Below are 27,769 nucleotides of genomic sequence, written 5' to 3' on the forward strand. Positions count from 1 at the left end.
ATTCAGCAAAATTAACAGTAATAATCACTCAAACAGATTTAATGCCCGCTCTGTGAAGTGTCAAAATCGTGAATGACTCCCTTCCCACATCCCCTGCGCGTGCTGTAACCTCACCGTGGTGCAGGGGTGTAACATTCTCTTTGAGAATGGCCAATACAGCACAAATTGACATTTTGAGTAAAAGTCAGTATCTATCTGTGATATTTGTATTTTTGTACAGTTCTTTACACTGTTTTTATTTAAATCTTGAATTTTTATATTGATGTTGATCATCATTTTATTTGTTTGCATTACCATAGTTTGACACCCAATAGCCGATGTATTTTTCGTGCTGGGCTGTCGTTAAACATTCATTCATTCATTCATTCCCTTCCCACATGTACGGGACTAATGCGTGGTGCTCGTGCATATTTTGGCTGTTTGAGTGTTAGGTTGTACAGCCATGAACGTTGTCTCCTAGGCAGTCATTTGTGAAAGCTGATCTCTGTTCCAATCACTGGTAATGGCATGTGCATTTTAAACTCCGCTACTTGACTATTTGATTCAAGGAAAAGTGTAGATGTGCTTGTATGCAACCGAGGTAGATTTAGGACTTTACAATGGTTAAAACATGCGTGCTTTGAATTAATGATTTCATAGAAATGTATGAAGAATGAAATTATTTTTTTAATTTTACGTTCTTTAACACATTAACTTAAAGTTTTTTGTAAAGAGGGGGACACAAAATTCTAGAAAGGGCAATTTTAAGTGTGTCGAAGGCAGATACGCCGAGCTATCTCTCTCTCTCAAATGGAGCGTTATGTGGAAGGGGGATTCGAGGCCATGCTCCCCAGAAAAGTGTGCTTTGAATCATTGGTCGTCACACCCTAATCGCCGAGTATGTGGGTCGCGCATCGCTCACGAATGAACGCCCCCATTGGTGTTCCAGTTTGATTTGTTTAACGACACCACTAGAGCACATTGATTTATTAAGCATCGGCTACTGGATGTCACACATTTGGCATAATTTTGACATAATTGTGTTAGAAAATTGTTCCATTAGTAGCAAGGGATATTTTATATGCATCATCCCATTGACATGATAACACATACCATTCCTATCATATACTAGTCGTAGTGCACTGGCTGGAACGAGAAATAGCGCAATGTATCCATCGACGGGGATTGATCCCAGACTGACCGCACATCACCACTAGGCTAGCCCCGTCACGTCACGTCCAGGGCCGTACACTCCGGAGAATCTCTCTTTTTTTTTTACTCCAGAAAATAGCATACACATCTCAGGGTTTAATTTGTATAGAATTTCATTTGTTTATAAAAAGTAGTGCCTCCTCCCCACTAGACTTTTGATCAGGGTACGGCCCTGACGTCACTGGACTAGAGGCAAGCGACAACCCGACGATCAGAGGCATTATAGTAGCTCGAGTCCCCTCCAGCCCTCCCCATATTGATATTGATATGTAGGGGAAGGCTAGAGAGCACGCTGTGTAATGCTTTGGCAATCGTTGACAACCAATTGGTCGTAAACTACTGTGTCTAAAACACACTTTATTTTTTCCTAAATCTAATGCCATAGAGGTTTAGTTTGATTATTCTCGAGTCCAGTCATGACATTAAATGCATATTAAACAGTACGAACCCGTGAAGTCCCGTAAACTACCTACAACAAAACACAGAAATGACCTGTATCACTACAGATTAAACAGTACGAACCCGTGAAGTCCCGTAAACTACCTACAACAAAACAGAGAAATGACCTTTATCATAATACACTACATATTAAACAATACGAACCCGTGAAGTCCCGAAAACTACCTACAACAAAACAGAGAAATGATCTTTATCATAATACACTGCAGATTAAACAGTACGAACCCGTGAAGTCCCGTAAACAACAAAACCTGACCTTACAACAAAGTTTAAACAGTACGAACCCGTGAAGTCCCGTAAACTACCTACAGCAAAACAGAGAAATGATATCTTTGTCGTAATACACTGCAGATTAAACAGTACGAACCCGTGAAGTCCCGTAAACTACCTACAACAAAACAGTACGAACCCGTGAAGTCCCGTAAACTACCTACAACAAAACAGAGAAATGATCTTTATCATAATACACTACAGCTTAAACAGTACGCACCCGTGACGTCCCGTAAACTACCTACAACAAAACAGAGAGATGATCTTTGTCGTAATACACCACAAATTAAACAAATAAAACATTTTCTTCGTCCCTTTAACGACGCACTGAACAGATTTTATTTACGGTTATATGGCGTCGAACATATGGTTAAGGACCACACAGATATTGAAAAAGGAAACCCGCTGTCACCATTTTATGGGCTACTATTTTTTATTAGCAACAATATATATTTTATATGTACAATCCCACAGACAGGATAATACATACCACAGCCTTCGTTGCATCACTTGTGGAGCATTGGCAGGAACGAAAAATAGCCCAATGGGCTCACCGATGGGGATCAAGCGCTTTACCACTGGGCTGTCCCGCCCTTTGCGTTACAAATGCGATATAATTAAAATATATTAGCGCCCTGCCCCCGCCCCCGCCCCCCCCCCCCCACACATAAGGTAACTATACACATTTACTAACATGTATACTGTTATGCAATAGAGAATGTACGAGGGTGTGTAGATTCCTGAAAAATAATTTGCGAGCCTCGTAGGGGCGAGTTTGTTATTTTTCATTAATCTACACTTCCGAGTGCATTCTCCAACTTAATCCATTGCATTCCAATATTTATTTACATGCTCATATACCACTAGGGTTTTAAGCATGTCCATCCCGGGCCCGTCCTCTGGATATCCAGTGAACTGGTCCGGGACAGAAATATAGGGGGAACATTTTGAAATTACAACCAAAATTATACTGGGACTTTAAAAGGACATTCCTGACTTCATTGCAATGCTATAAAGTTTCCGGCTAATAAAACCTTTTTTAATTGTTAAAATGACAATTTACTTACATTTCCTTGTCCAGAATATCTATATCTGTATATCCAATGTGTTTTTGGTCCCCCAAATGTTCGTAGTAGCTCAATATGCATTTTTGCCAAATATTTTTTCGTACGTATCAATTTATTTTTCCCTTCAACCGTCAAATAAAGTCTATTTTTAGACGGCGGATTCCCTTCGACTTGTCATGCATTTGAAGCGCATCACGTGACCTTTTTGTGACGTAGAGCACATGTAAATACCATGCTGCCTGGTCATTTCGTACCCTAGTCATTTCGTACCATTGCAAAAAGTCATTTCGTACCTTAGTTATTTCGTACCATTGTGAGAAGTCTTTCCATACCATAGTCATTTCATACCAGTATATAAAAAACGAATCGACCATAGCATAAAAGCAGTGTTTTTTTGTTTTGTTTTTTAAATTTACTTTGACAGTTTGAAAATCAGAACACATTATTGTGCAGCATATCGTTATTGATTTACCATAACACCTGTCAACTGTTATTTCCATTTTACCCGACAAGAGCCGTATTTGGTATGTACTACTAACGGCCAACTTCGATGTTTTCTGAAATTGGCTCCAATTGACCAAAGTGTGCTTTTTTTACATTCATAATTAATAAATATGCTAATAATAATAAATAAATAAATAAATAAATATGAACAATTTTTTTCAGTTACCAGCTGAAATGGTCGAATATTACTTATTATCTTATTTGTTTAAGAAATAAACAATAACAACCACTGAAAACATTGACTACCCTATCGATTACCAAATCAGCCAATTGCTCATGTTTATTACTTGTACACAATGACAATATGTTTTTTGTTTTTGCTGATCAGAAACGCCCTTAAATTAACAACAAATTTGTTTCAGTGTATGGTACGAAATGACTTGATCTTTTTTTAGGGACAAAATTAAATATTTAATGATTTATAAAGTCAGTTGCAGGTGGTGTTTGCATCTTATATACCTAATTAGATTGGGTACGACATGACTTTCAATTTTACAATGGTACGAAATGACCAAATTAGGTACGAAATGACTATGGTACAAAAGAACCAAGCTACGAAATGACTATGGTACGAAAGGACCAAGGTACGAAGTGACTAGCAACCGGCCGAAACGACCAGATACCCATAAAATTGCACCATCACAGTATTATGAGTATAATGCTTGGATTGGGGCGAGTTGACTAATGGACAAAGTTCCGATCTTTCCAACATCTATAGATCTCTATAGCTATAAGTACAAGTGACCCTAACCCTAAATGCTAGATCGATCAGAAGGCTTGCCAAGTCGAAGGCAATAGAAAAGAGACAAGATCAAAAAGTTATTGAAGTTGAAAAAAAAGAACATTATTATGAAATCTTGGAATTGTTATCGGCATCATTTCTACTTGTTTCTTTTAAAATGCGTCCATTCGTATCGCTTAGTTTAACGAATTTTTTTTGTGTAATACTACCGACTTGTAGGAAACAAATGGAAAGTCGTTGCTAATCAATGCAAAACGTCAATATTAAAAAATAAATAGCATTAAAAACGTGCTTTCCATACGGTTCGTCCACTGGACAATTCGTCCACGGACGATTGGTCCACTCGATGACTGCATTTTTTTTCATACATATTAATAGTTATTTCTTTGACATTGTAATCGTTTCTTAACATTATTTTGTGGTATACTATAACCAAAAAAGTAAAATAGAGTTAGAATTCAACATTAATATCCATTTTTTATTAACTGTTTGTATTCATTATCATGCCCCGGACGATTCGTCCACTCGCTCGTACATTATCTCGCATGTCACGATGTGGTAAATAGGTAATGCAAGCCTCCGCGTCGGAAGACTTTATTACCCCCCCCCCCCCCCCCCCATGTCATGTTCTCCTTCAATGGCGTACATTATATCCACTGTACCCTCTCTCGTCACATGTTATCCCCATATGCCTAATAACCTCGAAATAAAATAAAAACTCGTTGTCTTCAATTCCAATATAATTAAATGTACATTAAAAAACAATTCAACAAAACAACAAATGTCATTCAAACAAAGCGTGTTGTTTTAGACGCGACTTGATTCAACTTTCCGGATCTCGTTTCACGGACTGCGATTTTGTGTTTCCGTTGACTGGTGATCGCTTTGAGTCAGTTTTGTCGGAATCGAACGAAAGGATCGGCGATCTCCGTAACCCCCCCCCCCCCCCAAAAAAAAAAAAAAAAAAAAAACCCCGCGCACTTACTAAAATGTGCATCTGCATCTGCTAGATCGGGGAACTTTCTCAGATTGAATCATTGCTAAAACTAGGTTGTAGAATCGAACTTTTTGTTGAACTTTGGAGTAATCATCTATCAACAATCGGAGAAGTTGGGTCATAACCCCTACCCACCCACCCCTATGAAAATCTCAACGGATTTACACGATTTGGAAAAACGACCCTTAGAGACCCAGAAAAATCGGAAAATCCGGCATATGCCGGAAAACTTTCACCCATGGAAATGTACTGGGGAAATAAAAACCCAGTGGACGAATTGTCCGGAACTGATTTTTTGTAGTGGACTAATCGTCTCGAGTTCCTCAGTGGACGAATTTTCAGTGGATGAATCGTCCGTGGACAAATTGTCCAGTGGACGAATCGACTGCATCCCAAAAACGTGTTGAATATTGCATTGTGGGAAATTTGTGTTCTCGTCATCACTGCGACCTCTGACCTTCACCTTTCCGCGAGGATTTCAAATAATCGTGTCATGGGGAATCCCGAAAGTATTGTTCTATGTAAGTATTTCAATTTCGCACTTTTCATTGATTTTTTTTACACAAATGTATTACAGGTGAGTTTACTAATCCATATTACAGTCTATTTTATTAGCTTTAAAGTCAGGAATGTCCCTTTAATGGGGCGATCACACTGGCCCGAATGAGCTTCCGTTTGTTTTCCGTATACGAAAGTGGTGTGATTTTTTAAACTGGCCGAATGTCCCTCCGAATGTGTTTTCCCCAATGTATCACCGAATGCTTTCCGTTTGTTTTCCGAATGTTTTCAGTATGGTTTCAGAATGCTTTCAGAATAGACCGAATACTTCCCGCATGTTGACTTCGAAAGGTTTCCTTTCCGAACGCTTTCCTTTCCGAACGCTTTCCGTATGCTTTCCGAATGCTTTCAGAACACGGCGAATCGACCTAGAATGGACCGAACTCTTTCCGCATGCTTTCCGCAAGGGTTTGGAAAGCGTTCGGAAAGGGTTCGTCATGTTCTATGTCCATTCGGGGTGTTCGGAAAGCATACGCAACATACTGTGCATTCTGGAAGTGTACGAGCAGTTCGGAAAATGTTCTGAAAAAATACTGGAAGGGTTCTGGCTATTCGTTATACATTCGACGGCATAAATGAAAAAAAATCCGGAAAGGATATTGAAAACGTTCGGAAAGCATTCGTCATGTTCTAGGTCCATTCGGGGTGTTCGGAAAGCATACGGAACCCAGCACCTCCAAATTTTCATTCCGAATGCACCAAGAACTAGACGCATGCTTCCCGAACGTTTTCCGTAAATGCCGTATGCTCCTAGAATGCTTCCCGAATACTTCCCGAATACACATGGACGCCACATTCGGATGGTCGATGAAAATTATTTTGAACATGCACAACAAATTTTTGGAGCTACCGACTGCCGTTCCGTATGCATCCGTACGGAGCCGAACAGCCAGTATGCTCCTAGAACACACCGAATGCTTCCCGAATATGATCCGTTCGCTCCCCGAACACCCAAATTCCTATTCGGAAAATAAACGGAATGGCATTCGGGCCAGTGTGATAGGGCCATAATATTTTTGTTGCGCATTTCTAATAAAATAAACCATAACCATATTTTTGGACGCTCGTTTTGGATCAGGTGGTCTAATTCAAAAATTTATACAGTCTCCAATGTCTGTACTTAATTTAATTAACCCTATGGGGGAGGAAGGGGAGGTTGGTGGGAAGGGTTGAGTTTGCCTCACAGGAATTATTTAGTTTTTATAGGAGGTGCATCGTTGGTATTGGGAACCTCAGTGTGGCAGACCGGGGGCCGGCCAAAGCTGGGGGGGGGGGGGGGCGGAAGCCCCCCGGAAAAACCTAACTCCACCTAGGCCAAACCGCCTAAGCCTAAGCGACCTAACACCTATCCTCCGGCGGTATACCACCCCCCACCCAACCCCCCGCCGTCCCAACCGCGGTGCCTTCCACCAAAGGTGCTCATCGTAAGATTGATTTAGTTGTTTTCTGCCACTAGTAGAGTGGCAGATCACTTTGAGAGTGATATAGCAGAGTGCTATTAGTAGATAGAGAGGAATTCAAGGAAAGTTTGCGTCTGGCCAGTCAGCGGAGCAGAAACGTATCCTGGTTGATCACTTGGAACCGGGCGCCTCTCCGAGTCCTCCGAGAAACAAAAGGTTACATCATCCACTTTAATATATAAAAACCGAAAGGAGGGCACAATTAAATATATAATTTTGTTAAAATAATTAAAAACCGGTACAGTTAAAATGTCGCAATTCCACCTATGTTAATCTATATAAACCTGCCAGGCGCGAGATTATAGACGAATTTATATTAAAATTAAAATTTTTGTCCATTTGTACTGCATATCTATCAATTACCAACATTAATAAACTTACCCATTGATTTATACACCCATAAACATATATTGAAGCTGCCTACCATCAGGAGGATAATACACAAGTGAGGAGACAGCCCCAACACACACATATTAACAACAATAATTTAAACATTATTTATATAATTTTAACCCATACGATGACCATATGCTTGAATTGCCTACCATCAAGAGGATAATACACAAATGAGGAGGCAGCCCCAGCAAACCAATCAATACAATTATTTCCACCCATTCAACTCAAAAATTAATAACCAAGGAATGTATTTTGGGTCCACCTGCCGTCACGAGGATAGTACAGGAGGTTGACCCAACATACATTGACCTCACATAATTTACTAATCAAAAATAAAACGAATTTCAAAAACACTAACAAATAGACATTATAGCCAAAACTATTTAATACCACTAAGATATCCATTATTTAATATATATAATGGGGGTTAATATTTCATTCTCCCGCGGGCAGCCACACGAGAATATAAATACAATAGCAATTTTAACAGTAGAGATAATAGTTAAGTCAAAATTCAATTATATATCTATTTTAGTTTCAAACACAAAGGCAATCAGGAGTCTGTCTATACTTTTTTAAAATTCCGCTGGTGGATTCAATAAATTGTTACCATTAAAAATTAAATTATTTTTCTTAAAGAAATTTACCAGTTTCAATCTTTTTGAGGTATGCCTGGTGCATTCCAGTAGAAAATGCTTAGCATCCTCCAATCTGTTACACACCAGGCAATTTGGAGTGGGAGATTTTTTTTTTTTTATTTTTCCATTTAGGCCATAACATACTCCCATTCTCAATCTCGAAATAATTTTGGTGGCCTTAATATTAAATGAGACTGGTCCAGGTCCTGCCGCCTTTGGTTTGATATGTGCATGCCACGCCCTGGTATGGTGATCCCATTCGGATTGCCATAATCCTCCAAAGCGTGGTTCTAATATTGAATTTATCTCACTGTAATTATAGGCGACCCTGATTCCTATATTACCATCACGAAGGCTATTCTTGGCGTTAATGTCCGCCGACTCGTTTCCTGGGATACCGACATGAGCCGGCACCCATTCAAGTCTCACTCTGGTTCCCCCGGTGATAATATTATTATAACATTTGAAAATTTTATTAATTATTTCAGGTCTAACACCCCCACAGCCCATTATCGCCTGTAATGAACTCAAACTGTCAGTGAAAATTACATATCCACTAAGGCCTTTATTTTTAATATTATCATTTTGAATCCACATCAACCCATATAGTATGGCTATTAATTCGCAAGTATATACCGATACATTATCAGTAAGCCTGGCCCTAATGGCTATCGGTTTATTTATTTTATTAATGTTTTGAATAACAAACGCCATACTTGTTTTCCCAGTGGTGGGGTCCTTCGACCCATCAGTGTACACATGCACACTGTCTAGGTAGAATTTTTCCACCACTGCTTGGAATATTTTTTTTTTTAAAATTGGGTTGTCATATTTTAAAATTTCATTTCTAATGTGGAAATTAACCACTGGGGGTTCGAACCGTCAAGGGACATCTAACCTATCGTCGGCGTCACTAATGGTCAGTCCAAACACACCAAAATCAGTGGAAAACTTATTGAGATAAGAAATAATGGATATGTCCTTATCCCTGACAGTATTGATTTTTTGAGGTGCCAATTTATTTATAGGAGAATCAGGCACCAGGTTCCTGACTTTATTTATATACCTAAAACCCTGCCTGATTCTCCTCGGAGATAAAGGCAAAACTCCAAGATCCACCATAATGCTATCATATGGAGTACAGATAGCTCCCCCAATAATTATCTTGAGGGCCCTACCATATACTCCATCAAACTTTTTAAGATGTGTTGGTGAAGCACACCCAAAAGCCAGCGCGCCATATTGGAGTCGGGAGACAATAAAGGCCTCAAAGACCATGAACAGAGTTTTTCTATCAGCGCCCCATGACGTACCAGACAATATCCTCAACAGATTTAAAAAGAAGATACAGTTATTGGTAACCTCAGTAATGTGTTCGCCAAAACTGAGAGCATGGTCAAAGATTACACCAACCAACTTAATCCATCATCCATTAAAACAAATTACGTCATTACTAAACTAACTTCTGTTATATCTTTTTAAATGAAAATATTGGTTAAAATGGCAAAGAATATTTACAAAACTAATAACTCAAAACAAAAGATTCCCAGTCTGGAGCTCCACGCAGTAAGACGTGTTTGTTTCGTTTGTGCACACTGCACGTGCTTTTGTGTGCTCGACTTGGGGGTCCTTCATTTCGTTGTTTTTGTCAGCGAAATGAAGTTTTCTACTGGGATGTATGCGGCCATTGGAACTGATTGAACGCTGGAACGCTTCTCGTTTCGACAGTCTGCACCACCAGGTTGGATTCTTTTTCAGCGAGATTCCTCGCCTCCACGTCATTTCTCCGTCTGACTATGTTGACTTGTTTTTTCGTGACTCGTATGACGACCATTCTGCAGAACGCCACGGTTGTTCGCGTTTAGTCTCTACATGTCCGAGCCTGTCCTACCAGCACTGGAAGATTGACCGCCCCACTCTAAGAAGAAATAGGAAGCGGGGTCGGCCCCTACTACTCTTTTTCTAGACTTTACATTGCTTTATAATGATACCATCTCGTATCCTCCGGAGTCGGGCCCGTCCGCACCACTATACCAACCCATGACGACTGGACTATACCCTAGTCTGATACTCTACTCGTTCAGACGGATCCGGCTTCTCAAGATCTGTATTTCAGCACAGCACTACACCTTCAACGTCTATCGACTGTCAATCTAGGGGTTTTCTTGACGGGATGCAACCCATCTCGTCCCTTTAAGCTGTGCACCCAAACGGCCTTAACGAGGCCACTCGCGTGGACATATCGATCGGACTTTAAACGTTTAGATATGCGTTCAAAATTTTATGTCGAAATTACTTCTTTTTTGCAATATTATTAAATAGTCCGATCCTCTCTTCTTTCTCTTATTTAATTTTGGACTGTCCTTCTAAAATGCTCCAAATTATATAAATATTCGGCCGAGCAGTCAATTCTTTTTTATTTTTGGCTTGTAACCTTTTTCTTTTTTTATTTATTCTATTAACGTTTTTACTAATTGCTATTTTCAAAATTCTGCCCATTTTCAACCCCCCCCCCCCCCCCCCCCCCATCCCGAGTCAGGCCACCGATCTTATCAGAGGTCAGACTCGGGATGGGCGTGTTCGAAACCCTAGTGGTATATGGGCACGTTAAACTAGTTATCATCATCATCATCATCAAAACAAAACTCTATCTGCCGAACCCTGGGGCGGACGTGGTCGAAACCCACGTCGTATAGTGGGAAGCTGAAGTTGGTTCGATATTCAACGTTCAACATTCAATATTGAATATTGCTCTGACAGAACAACATTCAACATTCAGGTTTTTTTTTCTCTGAATTATACAACATTCTTCAAAATCTACGATACACATTTAGGTGTATGTCCTATGATAATATGATGAATCGAGGGTGGCTTAGGGATGTAAAATAATCTAATGAGGCTCGGAAATAAAGCACAGAGCTAAGTCTCGCCGAACTCTACAAAACAAAACGATTATATAGCAAAAAAATCAACAACATATGCACACATCTGAAATTAAGAGAATGATTATGATATGATAAACAGGTGTTCAGTAGTGGACATCCCACCGATATATATATATATATATATATATATATATATATATATATATATATATATATATATATATATATATATATATATATACAGGCATCGAATTTTAACTTTTTGAGGGCACGGCAAATGTTGCCTTCGTGTCAAGAACAAAAATTGGGGCACCAAGGCAAGTTGGAGGGGCACCAAGGCAAAGTTTTCCTTCATAAAAGAGGCACGAAGGCAACTTATTTTCTATAAAAATTATCCCATATTATTACAAACTGTAATGTTACTACTGAAGGCCTAGGACTATTCCATAAGGGAATGGGTGAGTCACTTGATTATTACTCTATGACTGATACATTCATAAGCATATCCGCATACTAACTACTACTTGGATAATAATTCAAATAATTATTGTAAAATAGAAACTTTTAATCTTCTAAATGTAATAGACAGAGGTCCTGTGTTTAAACTTTATACCAACCTGTATAGCAAACAATAACACACATTTGAAATAATATTGTTAAAAAAATACTATACAACTTGTCAATTCTATCATACCAAATAATTCTCACAAAGAAATGACCTGAGAATGACAGTCTATGCCATTATGATCAAGAACGAGAAAGAAAGATCAATACAATGAAAATGTCACGTTGGATACCTCAATGTTACTACTTTTGAAGATAATGAACATTAAATAGCACCAATCACTTCACTGGATAACTGCACATTAACTTCAGTGAATAATCCTCATTTTCCATCTGAATCACACTCCGAAGAGTACCATAGTCATATAATGAATTGTGTATTGTACAAGTAAGTTGCGAATAGACTGATAATGTGGTCACTATCCAATGCTGAACTGAACTTAGTGTACTTTTGCCGTTTTTGTCAAGCTGACTAGAAGATAGTTTCTCTTCATTGACTGAAACTAGGCTATGCATAGATGGTTTGGCTATTCCCCTAGCCGAGAAACCATGTGTTACAAGGTGACTAGACTACATTTATGTATGACAATGAAAATAAGTTCAGTATACGGTACATATTCATGAACCATAATAAAACAAAAATATCCTAACTCGGATATGTGCAAAGAGTTTCTCACTCTGATGTTTGTCTACTCTAGTCTGTGTCAGTATCACTGTCCACTTGCTCATAATCTGTAGGAGTAGCAGCAATGGATTCTGCCTTCTTTCTCGGGCCATAAGGCATGATTTCAGGCCTCCTGGATTTAACACAGGAAGACCTCCATCGATTGACTGCAGGCGCTGGCTGGAAATTTTCAGGCTCGGGTCCCTCAGAACATATTCGGAGTAAATGCTGGATGGTACTCAGGCCCAGGTTGAGACGCCAGTCTCCCAGAATTCTCTTTATGTATGAGAACTGACGCTCGACATGCGCAGTGGCAATAGGGCAGACCAGTAGAATTCGTACAAGGTGGAGTACGTTGCTGTACCGGTCCTCCTTCTGGGTAAGCATCTTTTGCCATAACAGATAGAATGCCTCCTGTCTGTGATTTCGAGATATATCATATTTCAGCTTGGCCCACTCCCATTCTATCTCATCTACCTGGCAGCCCTTTTTCACTAGAAGTGCATTGAAATGATCTGTGAGGGTTGTAATTTCCTTTTGTCCATAAACAGCAAGAGCTTGATGATCTGTTGGGTAGTTTGTTGGGTCTAAAATATCAGCTGCTGAAAGCACTGGGTCATCAACAAAAATTCGGAATCTGCTAGAGATGCAAATGGTGATCCTTTCTATTATCTCTTTCGACTTTCTGTTGAACGTGTCCACTTCAGAAGGAGATGTCACCAACTCGATACCTTTAAATCTTACAACGCCATCATTTTCAGCAGCTGTGGTCTCAAGTAGGACTCTACGTAGATTTCTCCCTGGATTATTGACCATTGAAATGAGGTTAGCCTGCGCAAGATCAATGTTTGCTCGTACACCAGAAATTGGAAGATTGTCATCTTGGAGTGAGAGCGACAATTCTGCCAGGTCTTCCACAAGATCCTGGTAGGAAGCTAAGTATAGTACGAAGCGGTGTGAGGTCATGAGTTTGGAATATCCTCTCATTTTTGCACGGTCTCCTGCTGGGATGTCTTTTCGCAATTCGGATCCTTGCTCTTGGAGTTGTGTTACAATGCAGCGGTAATCCTGGATCAGGGCTGTTAATGCCTTTCTGCGATGATCTATCCATCTGGTGCCCTGAGATCGTGATGGTTTCACTACATGTTCACCAAATGTCTCAGCTGTTCTCTGAAGCTCGTGCCATTTCTTGACAGATCGCCGGTACATATAATATAGATGCATCATCAGATTATCTATCTGAAAAATAGAAGGCAAAAAGAAACATAATAAGTATTTCTCAAAAAACAAATGAAACCATTTTTTACAAACAGTAAAATTTTTCAGAAACTAACATGATGATCCTATTTTCAGATTATTAGCAATACTCAAATAAAATATAATGAAGATGAAAAGAAGATATATACCAAGGAATTTTTTTTATATATTTCAAGTCATCTCATTGACAAAAATAACATTGTGCATAATCCATTTCTTATGTTTGGCCAACTAGCATATGTCAACAATAATTGATTTAGTTAAACCAGGTATATTTAGTACATAATTATGTTTTGGTACACTTGGTATAGTTAAGTTGTAGTTACATCATCCTTTTCCGAGAGATTTCAGTGGCGGATCCAGAAAATCCATTTAGGGGGGGGGGGGGGGGGGGGGGGGGGCGTGGGGGGGGGTAGGGGGGGGGGGGGGGGCAATGATATAAAAAGTAAAGTTTGTTTTATTTAACGACGCTACTAGAGCACATTGATTGTTATCTTATCAGCGGCTATTGGACGTCATTTTGACAAATTTTTAGAGGAAACCCGCTGCTGCCACATAGGTAGGACGTTTAAAAAATATAATATAATTATAACTGTCGCAAAATTTAGGGGGGCCCGGGCCTAACTATGGGATACACCACGGGTAAAATCAATGGGACTGACACCAAAGCGTGGTACAATATTATATTCTACCAGAAACCACTCAATGTAAATAGGATGCAGCATTTCAACATGGTGCAGTGAATTGCGTTTAGCTTTGTATGACAATACGATATTTAGTCAGTTTAATGTACATTTGTAAGCTTGCCTTTAATAGTTATTTGAACCTTACATTAATCTAACCATATTGTTTTTACAGGTGACGTCTTACTAAACAATGCTTCCCTATTACTTGAAATTACATGTATTGTGTGCATTTTCCAGACATGACAGCACATACCATGATCTTAAAAAGTCAAGAATATAATTCACCTCAAGTTCATAAAATGAACCCTTGAATGAATCTTTCAGGGCCAACTCAAGACGATGTGCAATGCAGTGTATCATTATAAGCCATGGCATTGTTTTCTTCAGTCGAACCAGTACACCAGATTCTTTCCCAAAATTAACTGAAGCTCCATCAGCTGCTGTTGCAACACAGCATGTCTTGATGTCAAGCTGCATTTCTCGAGTCTTTGCAGTAATTGCATTGTATATGCCCTCAGCAGTACATTGACCAGGTTCTGTAATTCTAGAAGAATAAAGGAGAACTTTATTTATTAATGGTGCAATTATTTATGTAGCTAGGGTGACTAGTCTAAGCCATATATGTCATAAAAAGTCACGTTATCACAAGAAGTAAACACTTACTTACCCAAGAAGTTTGAACCTAGGCAGTCCGTCCTCAAGCAACTTAACACTAATTACTTCTTTTTCCGAGAGGCTCTTGTCAGTGCTGCCATCAAACAGGATTGAACAGTAGAAGGGTTCCATGGAAAACAGATGCTTCAAGTCGTCTGCCATCGTTTCACCAATTTCATCAACAAAGGTTCGGCATGCCTTGTCATTGGCATAAGTGTTACCAAGGTTGACTCCATGTTTTTTTTCTACACTAATTAAGACTGGAAAGTTTGTAAAACAAAGTTCTGAGTGTGCGACTGTGTATGCCCAATCAAAAAGGTGACACATTCTTGTAAATGTCTCTTTGTCAATTTTTTTAAGGTGCCTGTAAATAACAGGCATCTCTTTGGTGGCCTTGGTCGCCTTAATCGCATCTCGATGCAGCTTGCTAGCATTGTGGGTCCGGGCAGTATCTTTTTTCACATTCGCAGTCCCCTTTATATATGCTTCCAATTCGCATAATTGTGACTGTCCTTGGTGTAAACTGCTTTTTTCACCTTCACTATAGTAGGCCTTACAAAACTTCGCACCATACCAGTGTAACATACCCGTCTTTTTCCTGGAATCCTATCCAATCCCAGTCCGTTTTCCAGGAAAGTATTGTTGTCACCTTACACTTGTACTTCGGTGCTTTAGTGATGTTAACTACACTTTCTTCGGGATTTCCAGCTTTACTAGTACTTGGACCCTGGTCCACATTGGAAGACACAACAGTAGTAGACTCAGGCAGAGGTTCCAAGGAAGGTACTGAATCAGCATCAGCATCATTTCCTGATGACTCGGGCTTGGAGCTGAATAAAATTAAAAATTCAATTAAATTAGACAATTATAATATATCCATGTCAGTTGTTACAAGATTCATGCAACTGAAGGAAGAGTAGAATGGCAAATGCATGACAACTTGCTTGTTAAGTATTGGATGGTAAAACTATAATGAAATCAATCACACCTTCCCATCCAGGAACATATATTTTTTAACAAGCCTGCAAACATTTGACTGCCTGTCAAAATGCCCTATAATATATTAATCAATGTGTGGCTTTAATAAATAACAATGTACTCGTGACCAGGAATGGGATGAATAACAAAAAACACTTGTAAGTACGGTATTGCCAAATAAATTAATTTCTTTTAATTTGTTAATGTTAAATGAAAAAAAAAAGCAGCAAGCTATCTTAATGAAGCAAAATTAGATACAAAGTTTGTTGTTTCTTTTTTTCATATCTAAGTGATAAAGTTCTATATATTTAAGATGACGAGTGGGCGTAATATAGTTTGATAGCATGTGAGTAAAGAGTTTAGACAAAGATTTAATTCAAATCAGTGGCGTAACTACGGGGGGCCTGGGGGGGGGGGGGGGCGGTGCCCCCCTTCAAAACATCGGCCCCCCCCCCCCATTTCACATTTGATTGTACACAATAAATACAACATTGGCCCCCCGGACAAAGGTCTGCCCCCCCCCCCCCCCCCAAATAAAGACTCGGTTACGCTACTGATTCAAATAACATTTACATTATATGGTGAAAACTACAAAAATTCTATTAATTTAACACTTTAATAATTTTGATTTTCATATTGTTAAATATTTAATTAATTTATTGTTTAATTACATATACGTTTACTGCACAAAATTGTACTAAGGAGACGCTGTGAAAATAAATAATTGTAGAACATGTTGGCAACCGTCCAATCTGGCGGTTAGCCAGACCCATTCGGAATAAGTCGGGCGCTTACGGCTTCTCGCTTGTGTCTATTAATAGCAAACGCGATGACATTTTAGCGACTGTATCTGTGTTCTGTGCAGGTACCGTTAAAACGCGCATGTCGAATCAATGACTGTTTGAACACTTAAAAAATAGCATTTTTCCTACCCAATATCGAACCGCTTCAAAACAAAAAAACTGCATTTTCGTCAAAACATTTGTGTCGCACAAAATTACCGTTAATATTAAACTGTGTGACCTTCAAAGCGCGATTCTATATAATTTATGTTCGGTCATGGCGCTTAGTCAGTTTGGAAATGTCCGACGATCAAAGGCTCATTATGGATTGTTAAGTACTTTGACTAAAATCGCCGAATGGTCGTCAGTATTACATGTAAAATATATAACGTTTCTTAAATCTGACTCTAGACCTTTAGTTTGATCATTTTCGATTTCATTCTTGGCAATGGCATTGAACGGACAAATTGATGATTGGTGCAGGTGCTACAAGGAGAAAAATTTCGGGAGTTCATCTCTGTTTTCGTCTTGTAACGGTTGTACTGACTGCCTTTAATAATGTCATGAGTGAACACGAAAATTATCAAACAAATGGTACCTGTGCCGTCAAATTTTAATAAAATGTACATGTATGTATGTATGTTTGTATGTATGTTATCGTTACATATAGATATATAGCAGGCCTACTTGACGATCAATTTGTTAGAAATTCTCAGGACAAGAAGACAGTTGAGACAACTGGACTGGTGCCAAGTTATTGATGTTGGAAAAGAAAACTGCAGTTCAATAGCTAATATAACTAAGTTTAGTAGAAATACTCAATGCATACCCGAAGAATTTGGACAGCTTGACGCACTTTGCTGCTGCCGAGCTAAGCTCCTGTTCTTTCCTTTTTTTTAGTCTTCCTTTCCGTGGCATTTCTGTTAACTAATACTAGGGAAATCATGACATGAGCACGTGCGTGCGAGTGTGTCTGTGTGAATCGGTGGTTGTGTGACCTATATTGGGGTATAATTTCCTTTTTCATTTTGATATAATACGCTAAATTTTCAAATGGTAATTACACATCCATTTGAGTTAGTTTCTTTGGGTAGTATGTCGAACAGTTACCAATCAAATTAATACAAGAAAACTATAGTATAAAGGCAGTGCGTAATTAACATAAAGATATACCGACCTTGTCCCACGAAGTGTTCACGTGATCACAATATAGCTGCGTCCATGATGCAGTCTCTTGCAACGTAGCCTCCTTGATTGTTGATAACGCGAGTTGTAACGTAAATAAATTTTAAAACATAATGAAATACGGGTGTTTTAACACTTTTTATTCGAAATTGTCAGTGAAACAATAAATGATCATATGTAGATCTGGGAAGGGCACGGTTGCAAACCAGGAAGGGCACAAAGGCATTTTCCTTGCCGTCGATAACGTTCGATTTTCGGGGCACAACGGCAAGTAAGGAGGGCAACGAAGGCACTTGCCGTCGTTGCCGTGGTAAAATTCGATGCCTGTATATATATATATATATATATATATATATATATATATATATATATATATATATATATATATAACAAATAATGGGTGGCTCAGGGGAAACTTTCAACGTAACACCATACTCGTTTGCAGTCACGCAGCTCTGAAACTGAACATAGAAAGTTTATGAAATTCTACAGATCCATCTTATAGTGCACGTTCTTTGGTAATGTGAAGAGTCTAGGGTGGCTCAAGACTCTATCTGGACGTGACGCTCCGTTAAAGGTCGAAATTCGAAGATCAGCTCAATATTCAGATTATACCCACAATGCTGAAACTAAACATAGAATGTTTATCATATGATAAACAACTGTTCATTAGTGCACGTCCAACCCATATATAACAAAAACGGGGTGGCTCAGGGGCAACTTCCCAAGTAACGCCCCATCACTATATATGGAACACAGTGTAACATCAAGGTAACAACAATTTTGAAGCTAAACATAGAATGTTTATCATATGATAAACAAGTGTTCAGCAGTGCACATTCAACCCATATATACCGGCATCGGTGGCGTCGTGGTTAGGCCATCGGTCAAGAGGCTGGTAGGTACTGGGTTCGGATCCCAGTGGAGGCATGGGATTTTTAATCCAGGTACCGACTCCAAACCCTGAGTGAGTGCTCCGCAAAGTTCAATGGGTAGGTGAAAACCACTTGCACCGACCAGTGATCCATAACTGGTCCAACAAAGGCCATGGTTTGTGCTCTCCTGCCTGTGGGAAGCGCAAATAAAAGATCCCTTGCTGCTAATCGGAAAGAGTAGCCCATGAAGTCGCGACAGCGGGTTTCCTCTCTCAATATCTGTGTTGTCCTTAACCATATGTCTGACGCCATATAACCGTAAATAAAATGTGTTGAGTACGTCGTTAAATAAAACATTTCTTTCTTTCAACCCATATATAACAAACACGGGGTGGCTTAGGCGCATCTTTCGAGGTAACGCCCCAGCCATATATATGGTACACAGTGTAAAATCAAGCTACCCACAATTCTGAAACTAAACATAGAAACCTCACTTATTATTACAGACGAACAGAATAATCCTACACACATTTCTTTTCGCTATATTTTTAAGAGACACATTTATATAATTATAGTTATAGGTTGGACTATACCAATTAAAATCCCATAGGCGACCATGTTAACGTTTGTGTTTAAAAACACTATATGCAATATATCTACCAAACTATGACCTATAAATATCAGTACTACAACCCCTACCTTAAAGTATTAACTGCAGAAAATGGTACCTTTCATGGCTCATTTTCGGTATAACCAGATGTTTCTACAGCACCCCTAGTTTCGCACATAATTTTAGTACTTTTTTTTACAGGTACCCCATACATGTTCCAAGCACAAGGCTACTTGGCACGGGGGTACTACATCAAATAAAATTGCATACATTTTTAGCCCAGATGAAACTAATGTTTTTACAACCAACACACTCACATTTATAACCAATCACAGGACTTGTGGTGTTAACATCTCTGTCAAAAGTTCGCTGCACCTCGAACTTCGACCGAGCCGGAAATTAATTGGTTTAGTGCTACCTATAATGGCGAACATCGATAGTTATACAGGCGCATGTACAAATACATGCATGTCATGAACATCGTAGTGTTTTAAATACATTTAGCACATATAGCCCCTTTAATGCTGTTTGAAATTTAATCACGTAATGTTAAGTTACAGATTTCACATTTATCATATCATTTGATCATGATACCAATGTCCGACCTAATATCAAATGTCACGTATTAGCATAATATATGCATGCACCACCAATGCGGGGAATATAATGGGACTAAACGAAACGAAGTCAAATTATCTAAAACGTTTATGCAGTTGATTTCATTATCCATTTACATATTATTGTGTTTACTTGTATGTTATTATGTTATTAGTAAATAGATCCAATCATGATTAAAATGTCAATATTTCTACTCTGAAAGTGAATAAGATCTCTGAAAATAGGAATTTTGGGTTTCAGACCTGATTGTCAGAAGCGAATGTGTCCAATTTCAAAAATATCCTCGTTTGCACCATAGTTCTGTTAATGAAGTGTGTATTTAAAAGCATTATTTTCTGTTTCATTCTCTCATCAAGTCTAACAGCCGTAATAATTTGAGAGGTCCTAAGTGTAGCAGATATTATCATATAGTAAACAGCTGGTTGTGGTACAAAATTCAAACCCAACACACAGTTTTATTTTGATAAACAGTGAATTGTATTTATTTTGTGATTATCTGTATTATTTATCTCTCTGTGTGTGTGCGTGTGTGTGTGTGTGTGTGCGTGTGTGTGTGTTTATCATATAAGATCTTTCATTTTTCAAATATCAAACATGTTTGATTTTAGACGCACAGTCGCATCCGTCTCCTGCCGCATCCGTCTAAAAACGCACGTGTGAGCCTACTTGCGTCTGCGTTGCGTTCACATTTTTATATTGACCAATCATCTGCCTATTCAATAACATGCCTTTCGAAATGGCCTCTCCAAGTGACAGTTTGTGGACTCAACAACGAGAAGACATGTTGATAGAATTGTACCAAGAGAGGCCATGTTTGTATGAAAAAAACTCTCCAGAATATGCTGACAGGGCTCTTAAATCGGCTGCAATTAATGGAATTGCATTACAACTGGATATAACTTGTAAACATTTATGTTTATATTTTACTGTCATTAACATCATATTCATCAATATCCACATGGCCCATATACCCAACTACACCACGAAAGATACATGACTTTTTACGAATTATTATAAAGTTTAACTATTACCACCATGTAATGAATTAAAAACAAATACAACTGATTTGTTTATTGTATATATAAATACATGTTTACTCATATTAGTAATTTCAAATTAAGTATAATGTTCATTGTTGCATGCACATATCCTAAAAAATCACTTGGTTATTATTTTGCATCATCAACTCAGTTTGCCATTAAAAATGACTAACATGTAAATGTTTCAACACAAATAATTTCCAACTGCTCATCTTTGAAACAAAGACTAGGCATGTGTAATTAATGACATTTCTAAATAGATGAAATAAAAAAATATAAATTATTGCATTCATTGTACTATGCCTAATAATAATAATAATAATAATAATAATAATTAAAAGAAACAATTGTGAAATAAGAAAGATTTATATCATAATAGTATATTGTACATAATGTTTTAAATAAAGTTTATTATGTTTTAAAATGTATTAATAAATTACATTTAATCTTTGTTATTTTTCCTAGAGTAAAGTATAAATAAATAAATAAATAAAAGAAATCGTCAGTGGATCGCAAGAACGCATCGCAGGTAGGCGCACACGAGACGCATCCGTCTGCGTTTTTCGCATGCGTTAAAAAACGCTCGTATGCGCCGGGCATTAGTCTGGTTAAAGCTGTATCCTAACCGGACGCGAGCGACGCGAGCGATGGGAGCGATTATTTTAGAAATCATTGATTTCAATTGCTGCATCCTAACCGCACACGTGCGACGCGACATCGCTAGCGGCCGGTTAGGATACAGCTTTACGCGCTTCACGGTAAAACAAATGACCACGAAGAGAATCAATCAAATAGTTCGTGAACGTTAGCAAAACGTACGGTGGCTGAACATGGATACGATATTGATCCGTTGTGTACGCGGCCTTATCAATGGTTCACCTGACCAACTGGTTCTCCCGGTGACGTTACTTGTCATTCCATTTATAGCTTTTTGGGGAATAGCGTTAGTTTCGGTTTGTATTTCTGGCTTTATATTCTGTTTAGATTTCCAGGGAAAAGAAAACCCAAACTTTATACACCAGAGAGAGTAATATTTTGCTAGGGATGTGTCCATGATATCGGTAAAGGTATGTGTAGTTTTATTTTTTGTACATCTTTATAACTGGTTTATTAACAATAATATTCAACAGGAAATTATTCATTGTACTCGTAGGCCTATTGATTGCTACGTTACCCCGCTCGACATTAAAACTTAACAACATACTATACTAGTTATTAAAGAAAGTAAAACATTTCTGGCATTACAGATATTTTTTGTTGTTGTTGTTGTTGTTAATTTTGTTAATTTAAAACATTAGTTTCTAATAACTTCTTGTTTTATTATCGATTTTGACAAATCCATTATGATCCGTTCAGCAGTTAGGTAACGCTCGGGTATGGTATTGTGGAAAGCGTTGTCAAACACAAGGGGCCGATTTCATATGTCTTAGTTTCGTAACACCGGGTTATATCAAAACCTAGGTTTAACACTGGTTTACGTAAAACGGTGAAAAACTTGACCAAGACCTACACCTGTGGTGCATTTCACATGTGTGTGTTTTACCCGTGTTTACAAAACCACGCTTTTTGCGTTGGTTAAAGGGAGGGTAAACTCAAATAAGAGCCTTGTGTGTTGGAAAGATGCATACCCGAACCACCAACACATACCGACACTTTAACAAATGAAAAACGCGTAATTTTAGAATTAATAAAAAAAACATGACTTCTTCTAACTGGGGGCAGCCATTTTGTTTCGTTTTTGTGACGTCCGGTGGTATAGCTTGGGGCAAAGTGACGTCAGCTCCGTCCAACCCCTCTTAAGCACAGTGTAAACGAATGCTCTAATTTACGACAAGGCACTTCGCTTTCAATAACTTGGCTTGTAAAACAACAAAAATGACTTGATAGTATAATAAACTATTTAACTAAATATATTTCAGTTTGCATCAATAGAACGAAATGGAGTTATAATATTTTTCTCGTTAAAAAAATCCAAAGAAAAAAATGCTTATTATTAGGCCTATTGGTAGGGTACGTTCGAGCAAAAACGACCAGTCACGATACCCAAGTGATAATTTTCTTTTCTTTGGGACTACATAATTGGTCAGTTTTGTGCTTTTAGATGGAAAAGTCTACTTAATCAAGGGTTTTACAGAATTACTTACAGTAATAAAGTGATGATGTCCATTACAATTTGAGGGGCGTCCGTGTGACTAACAGACAATACCTTGTGATCTTAATAAAAGAGGCACGTCTTTTTATTGTGTCTAGACACAGTGTCTGGGGACCGTCTAAATATACACCTGCCAATCAGGAACCACAGGTACAGGCCATGGAAAGAAAAGACCAATTAACCAAGAACACACTCCCATTATTATTTCAGTACATGAGTTAATTTATGTACAAAACAAGTATATATTATTTTTCAATACAAAATAAGCCACCATTGTCAAAGTGTTGAAATAACTGTATTATGTTGCCAGCTTACTGGGATGGATATTATTACAGAACATTGCGATGCATCTGCAGAAAATCAGGTATGTTTTGTTTCTTCAGTTCGAAGACTAATTCCTGACGTGACACGTATTACGTAACGACCAGCTTGCCAGAGGGCGTATTCACTGGGATGGTACAAAATGGCTGCACCTGTTATATATAATAGCCGTCACATTTAAGCGTTTTATTAATTAACTATACGATTATACTTGTTGATATTAAATAATAATGTGCGTTATATATCGTTGAATATGCATACCAGGCCAAATGCCTTAATTGTCCCTTCCTTTAACAGCAGATCTGGAAAGGGACATAAGCGAGGGATAGCTCACACATCATCACCTTGTGGTTAGAACTTGTTACCGGTGTAGTATTAGCATTCACATTCGCGTATGAGATTGGGGATCAGCAACCTCCTCCTCCCCACAGTCTGAGGCAAACCTTAGTATTCGGGCAAAAATGATGAAGATGTTTGGGCAAAATGAGCTGGCCTGAAAATGTTTCACCATCATTTTACTCAAGATATTAGTTATAATCCATGTAAAATGCATACAGAACCCTATATAGCTGTTGGTAATAATGCAAATATGAATAACAGAATCGAGCATTTCCCTTTAATAAATAAATGAAAAAAAGAAGAAAAAAAGGGATACGTACGCCTGCGGGCACCAAGACAACTTTTGGTCAAATTTTCAAAGCTGTAGGCCTATCTCGCCTCCCCCCTCCCCTTTATTAAGACGAGACAAACACGAAATCATGTCATTGTAAGACTGCAGTCTGTGCTTTGAATATGGTGGTAACGATCAACTTCCAATACTAGTGCTTCCAGTTTCTGTGCAGTTCATACACCATGAAGAAAATGATTATTTTTACTAATTTAGTAAATAACTATATTTATTACCCCAGCGGACACTCATAACATGGAAAATATTTTCCATATTTTCTCAGTGATAAATATTCTGCAAAGGTATAACGTACAATATTATTGGATGATTTGAAGCTTACAAACCAAAGACTTTGTCGGTACTAAATAAAATATCATCAAGATTTGACAAATACACATAATGACATCATGTAGTTTAAAGGGTTGACATTCACAACTGTTTTAGTGTTAAATGTATAACAAAATGTAATTTTAATGCAATTCATTATATATATTTTTAGCAGAATAGGGAGACCTTTTGTTTTTGAAAATCTGTGTGAAAGTGATTAAAATACTAAGTTATAGCAATACTCAGAACAGTGTGTAAAGTGGTTCACATTGTTTCTATACATGCACGTGCATATGCTTCTAAAATACACGTGTTTACAGAAGAAAAAACCCCTGGGGTAAATGAAATAACAAACTCGGTAGCAGTTATTATCAAATTATCAAACCCCATCCCGCCACCCTTTATTCGCTACTGTTCAAATTGTCTCTAAAATATGTTCATATTTCATGGCTCTGCGATACTGACGTAAAACACGATTTTGTTCACGAAATTATCCATGAAGAAAAGTTACTTTGAGCAAACAGTGAAAAACCACCTCCATTGGCAGGTTTAAACAAGCAATACAATTGTAACCCAATGTTAAATTAGGATTACTGAAAACCAGACATGTGAAATGCACAGTAAACATGACCCAGGGTTTAACCTAGGTTTAACCCATATGTTTCCAAAACCCACCAATAACCCAGACATATGAAATCGGCCCAAGGAATTTAGGGTCAATGTGTGTTTCTTGTTTAAAACACGTGTCATTTTTATTAAATAAATTATATGCTAGAATTTTATCCTCTTTTTGTATATAAAATAAGGGGGGGGGGGGGGGGGGGCTGTGTTTGGGTGGCGGTGTAATTTATTGTCTAAATCCCCCCACATCTATATTCAGAATATTGCAAATACCACACATTAAACATCATATATATGTTTACGAACGAAAAAAGAGAAAAATAGGAAGAGAGAATCAAATCAATCTAAACGAATTGAAATGAAATAAAGTAAAAATAAACAAAATTGGCCAATAAAAAAGTGGTTTGGCCTTTATCCTTAAGGCAAGCAGGGAACATACATACATAGTGTGGGTTGCCCCCCCCCCCCCCCCCCCCCCCCCCCCAATATAAAATCCTGGCTATGCCAGTCGGTGCAGGGTAGGTGCAGTGTCTGCACTTGGTTACTAGTCATTTCGTACCATCCATTTCGTACCATAGTTTATGGTCATTTCGTATCATAGTCATTTCGTACCATAGTCATTTCGTACCATAGTGTTTGGTCATTTCATACCATAGTGGTTTTGTACTCGGTAATTCAACATTTTACTATCTATCAGTCAACTAAGCTGCACAATAAATGATTGAGGTACGAAATGACCAAGGTACAAAGTAACCATACAGACATGGTATGAAATAACCATGGTACGAAATGACTATGATACGAAATGACCAAATAACTATCGTATGAAATGACCAGGGTATGAAATGACTTGGGTACGAAATGGTAAAATTGGGTACGAAATGACTATGGTACGAATTGACTGGTTACCCTGCACTTGACTACCAACATACATGTATATCATGTTTTTGCCCTGTTATACTCATGTGCACATGAATTTTAGCGGGTGGGGTGTCGACTGGCTCGCGAGCTAAGAAATAAGGGGGTCGAGTAGTGCTTCACAAAATAAATGTACATTTAAAAAAAAAAAAAGTTTGCTTGGGGTGGGTTGGGTTTGAAAATCTTCCTCCTGCACACATGCCTGTATAAACAAAAAAAGATGTGCTTGTGCCTTCATCTTACTATAGGCTAGCATGTCTCCGCCCACTTCACATATTGTTCCTACATACTTCAGCAGATCAAAATATAGTGCCTCACAACTGATATATTATATTAAAACATGTGAATGTATACGTGTACTGTCTCATTTGTGGGAAGTGCATCTAAAAGATACATCGCTACATTGCCCGCCCCCCCCCCCCCCCCCCCAAAAAAAAACAACAACAACAACAAAAAAACAAATTACGGAATATAAAATAAAATCCAGTAAAATTAATAGAAACGTAAAGAAAATCTTAAAAATGGTTTTAAGTGTGGCTGCAAAATGGTATTTCAGAGCCTGTAGATTTTAAAATGTCCTGGGAGGCATGCCTCCAGATTGCCTAGTGTCTTGCGGCTTCCATGCTCATTTGTTCCACATATTCATCTGCCTCATCACACAAGGAATCTTAGCTACAGCCCCGAAAGTTTGTTTTAAAGTTTGTTTTTGTTTAATGACACCACTAGAGCACATTGATTTATTAATCATCAGCTATTGAATGTCAAACATTTGGTAATTTTGACATAGTCTTATAGCGGAAACCCGCTACATTTTTCCATTAGTAGCAAGAGATCTTTTATATGAACCATCCCACAGACAGGATAGCACATACCATGGCCTTTGATATACCAGTCGTGGTGCACTGGCTGAGATGAGAAATAGCCCAATGAGCCCACCGATGGGGATCGATCATAGACCGACCGCACATCAGGCGATTGCTTTACCACTGAGCTACGTTCCTCCCCTGAAAGTTTGTATAATTCTAACTGATTGTTTAATCGAAAGTTGACTGGTTGATGCAAACTGATTATACCCGAAGATCGATTATGAAATTTGATACCCAACACTAGTAGGTGTACTCTCACCCACCTCCTATTTCAGCTGGTGACCCAAAAATGGGATATATATCTGGAACAGGGTCCAAGTATTGAAAACAACAACAGGTCTAGTTTGGAAAACGTTTTACTCTCATGGGAGAATCATGTGTCAATGACAAACACCCTGCAAGATTAAAAATACACAGTATATAATAATAATTCGTTATAAGTTAATGATTATACAGATATTTTCCAAATCTTGAATTCATCATAATAAAAACATAAATCATCATCATAAAAATATTACAATCCATAGTTAACTTTTTCTGGTTAACACCTATAGCTGATAAAATAGTATTTCAAGGGGAGATAACCACTAAAGTAAATGGTTAGCATTAAATGAATATATTACCCTAATTAGATGTAAATAAATTACAAGTGAATATGTTGTGAGAAAATAAATACTTTACTCTATTAAATATTACAATTACAATATAATGACATTAAATATTGACATATATAACCATGGCTGCTGCTACTGGTTCAAGGAAAGTGTATGTGTGTGGAGTGGGGGCACATGCCCCCCTTGCCCCCCCCACCCCCACC

General features: G+C 38.1%; 2 protein-coding genes across 2 annotated transcripts in view; one reads left to right on the forward strand and one right to left on the reverse strand.

The window, feature by feature from the left end:
* Positions 1-12,425: 12,425 nt before the first annotated feature.
* LOC121379291 (zinc finger protein 862-like) lies at positions 12,426-17,670 on the reverse strand. The gene is made up of 5 exons (XM_041507878.1): positions 17,582-17,670; positions 15,580-15,822; positions 15,006-15,242; positions 14,624-14,882; positions 12,426-13,634 (listed from the first exon to the last, which is right to left on the reverse strand). The coding sequence occupies exons 1-5, from the start codon at positions 17,668-17,670 to the stop codon at positions 12,426-12,428; spliced, it is 2,037 nt and encodes a 678-aa protein (XP_041363812.1).
* Positions 17,671-21,966: 4,296 nt separating this feature from the next.
* Positions 21,967-27,769, forward strand: part of LOC121374587 (NFX1-type zinc finger-containing protein 1-like) — a 28,589-nt gene continuing 22,786 nt past the window's right edge. The window contains exon 1 of the mRNA XM_041501696.1: positions 21,967-22,147. The gene's annotated coding sequence lies outside the window, so the exon portion shown is untranslated. The remainder of the gene's footprint in view (positions 22,148-27,769) is intronic.

This window comes from Gigantopelta aegis, chromosome 1 (genome assembly GCF_016097555.1).
Source record: "Gigantopelta aegis isolate Gae_Host chromosome 1, Gae_host_genome, whole genome shotgun sequence".
NCBI lineage: Eukaryota > Metazoa > Mollusca > Gastropoda > Neomphalida > Peltospiridae > Gigantopelta > Gigantopelta aegis.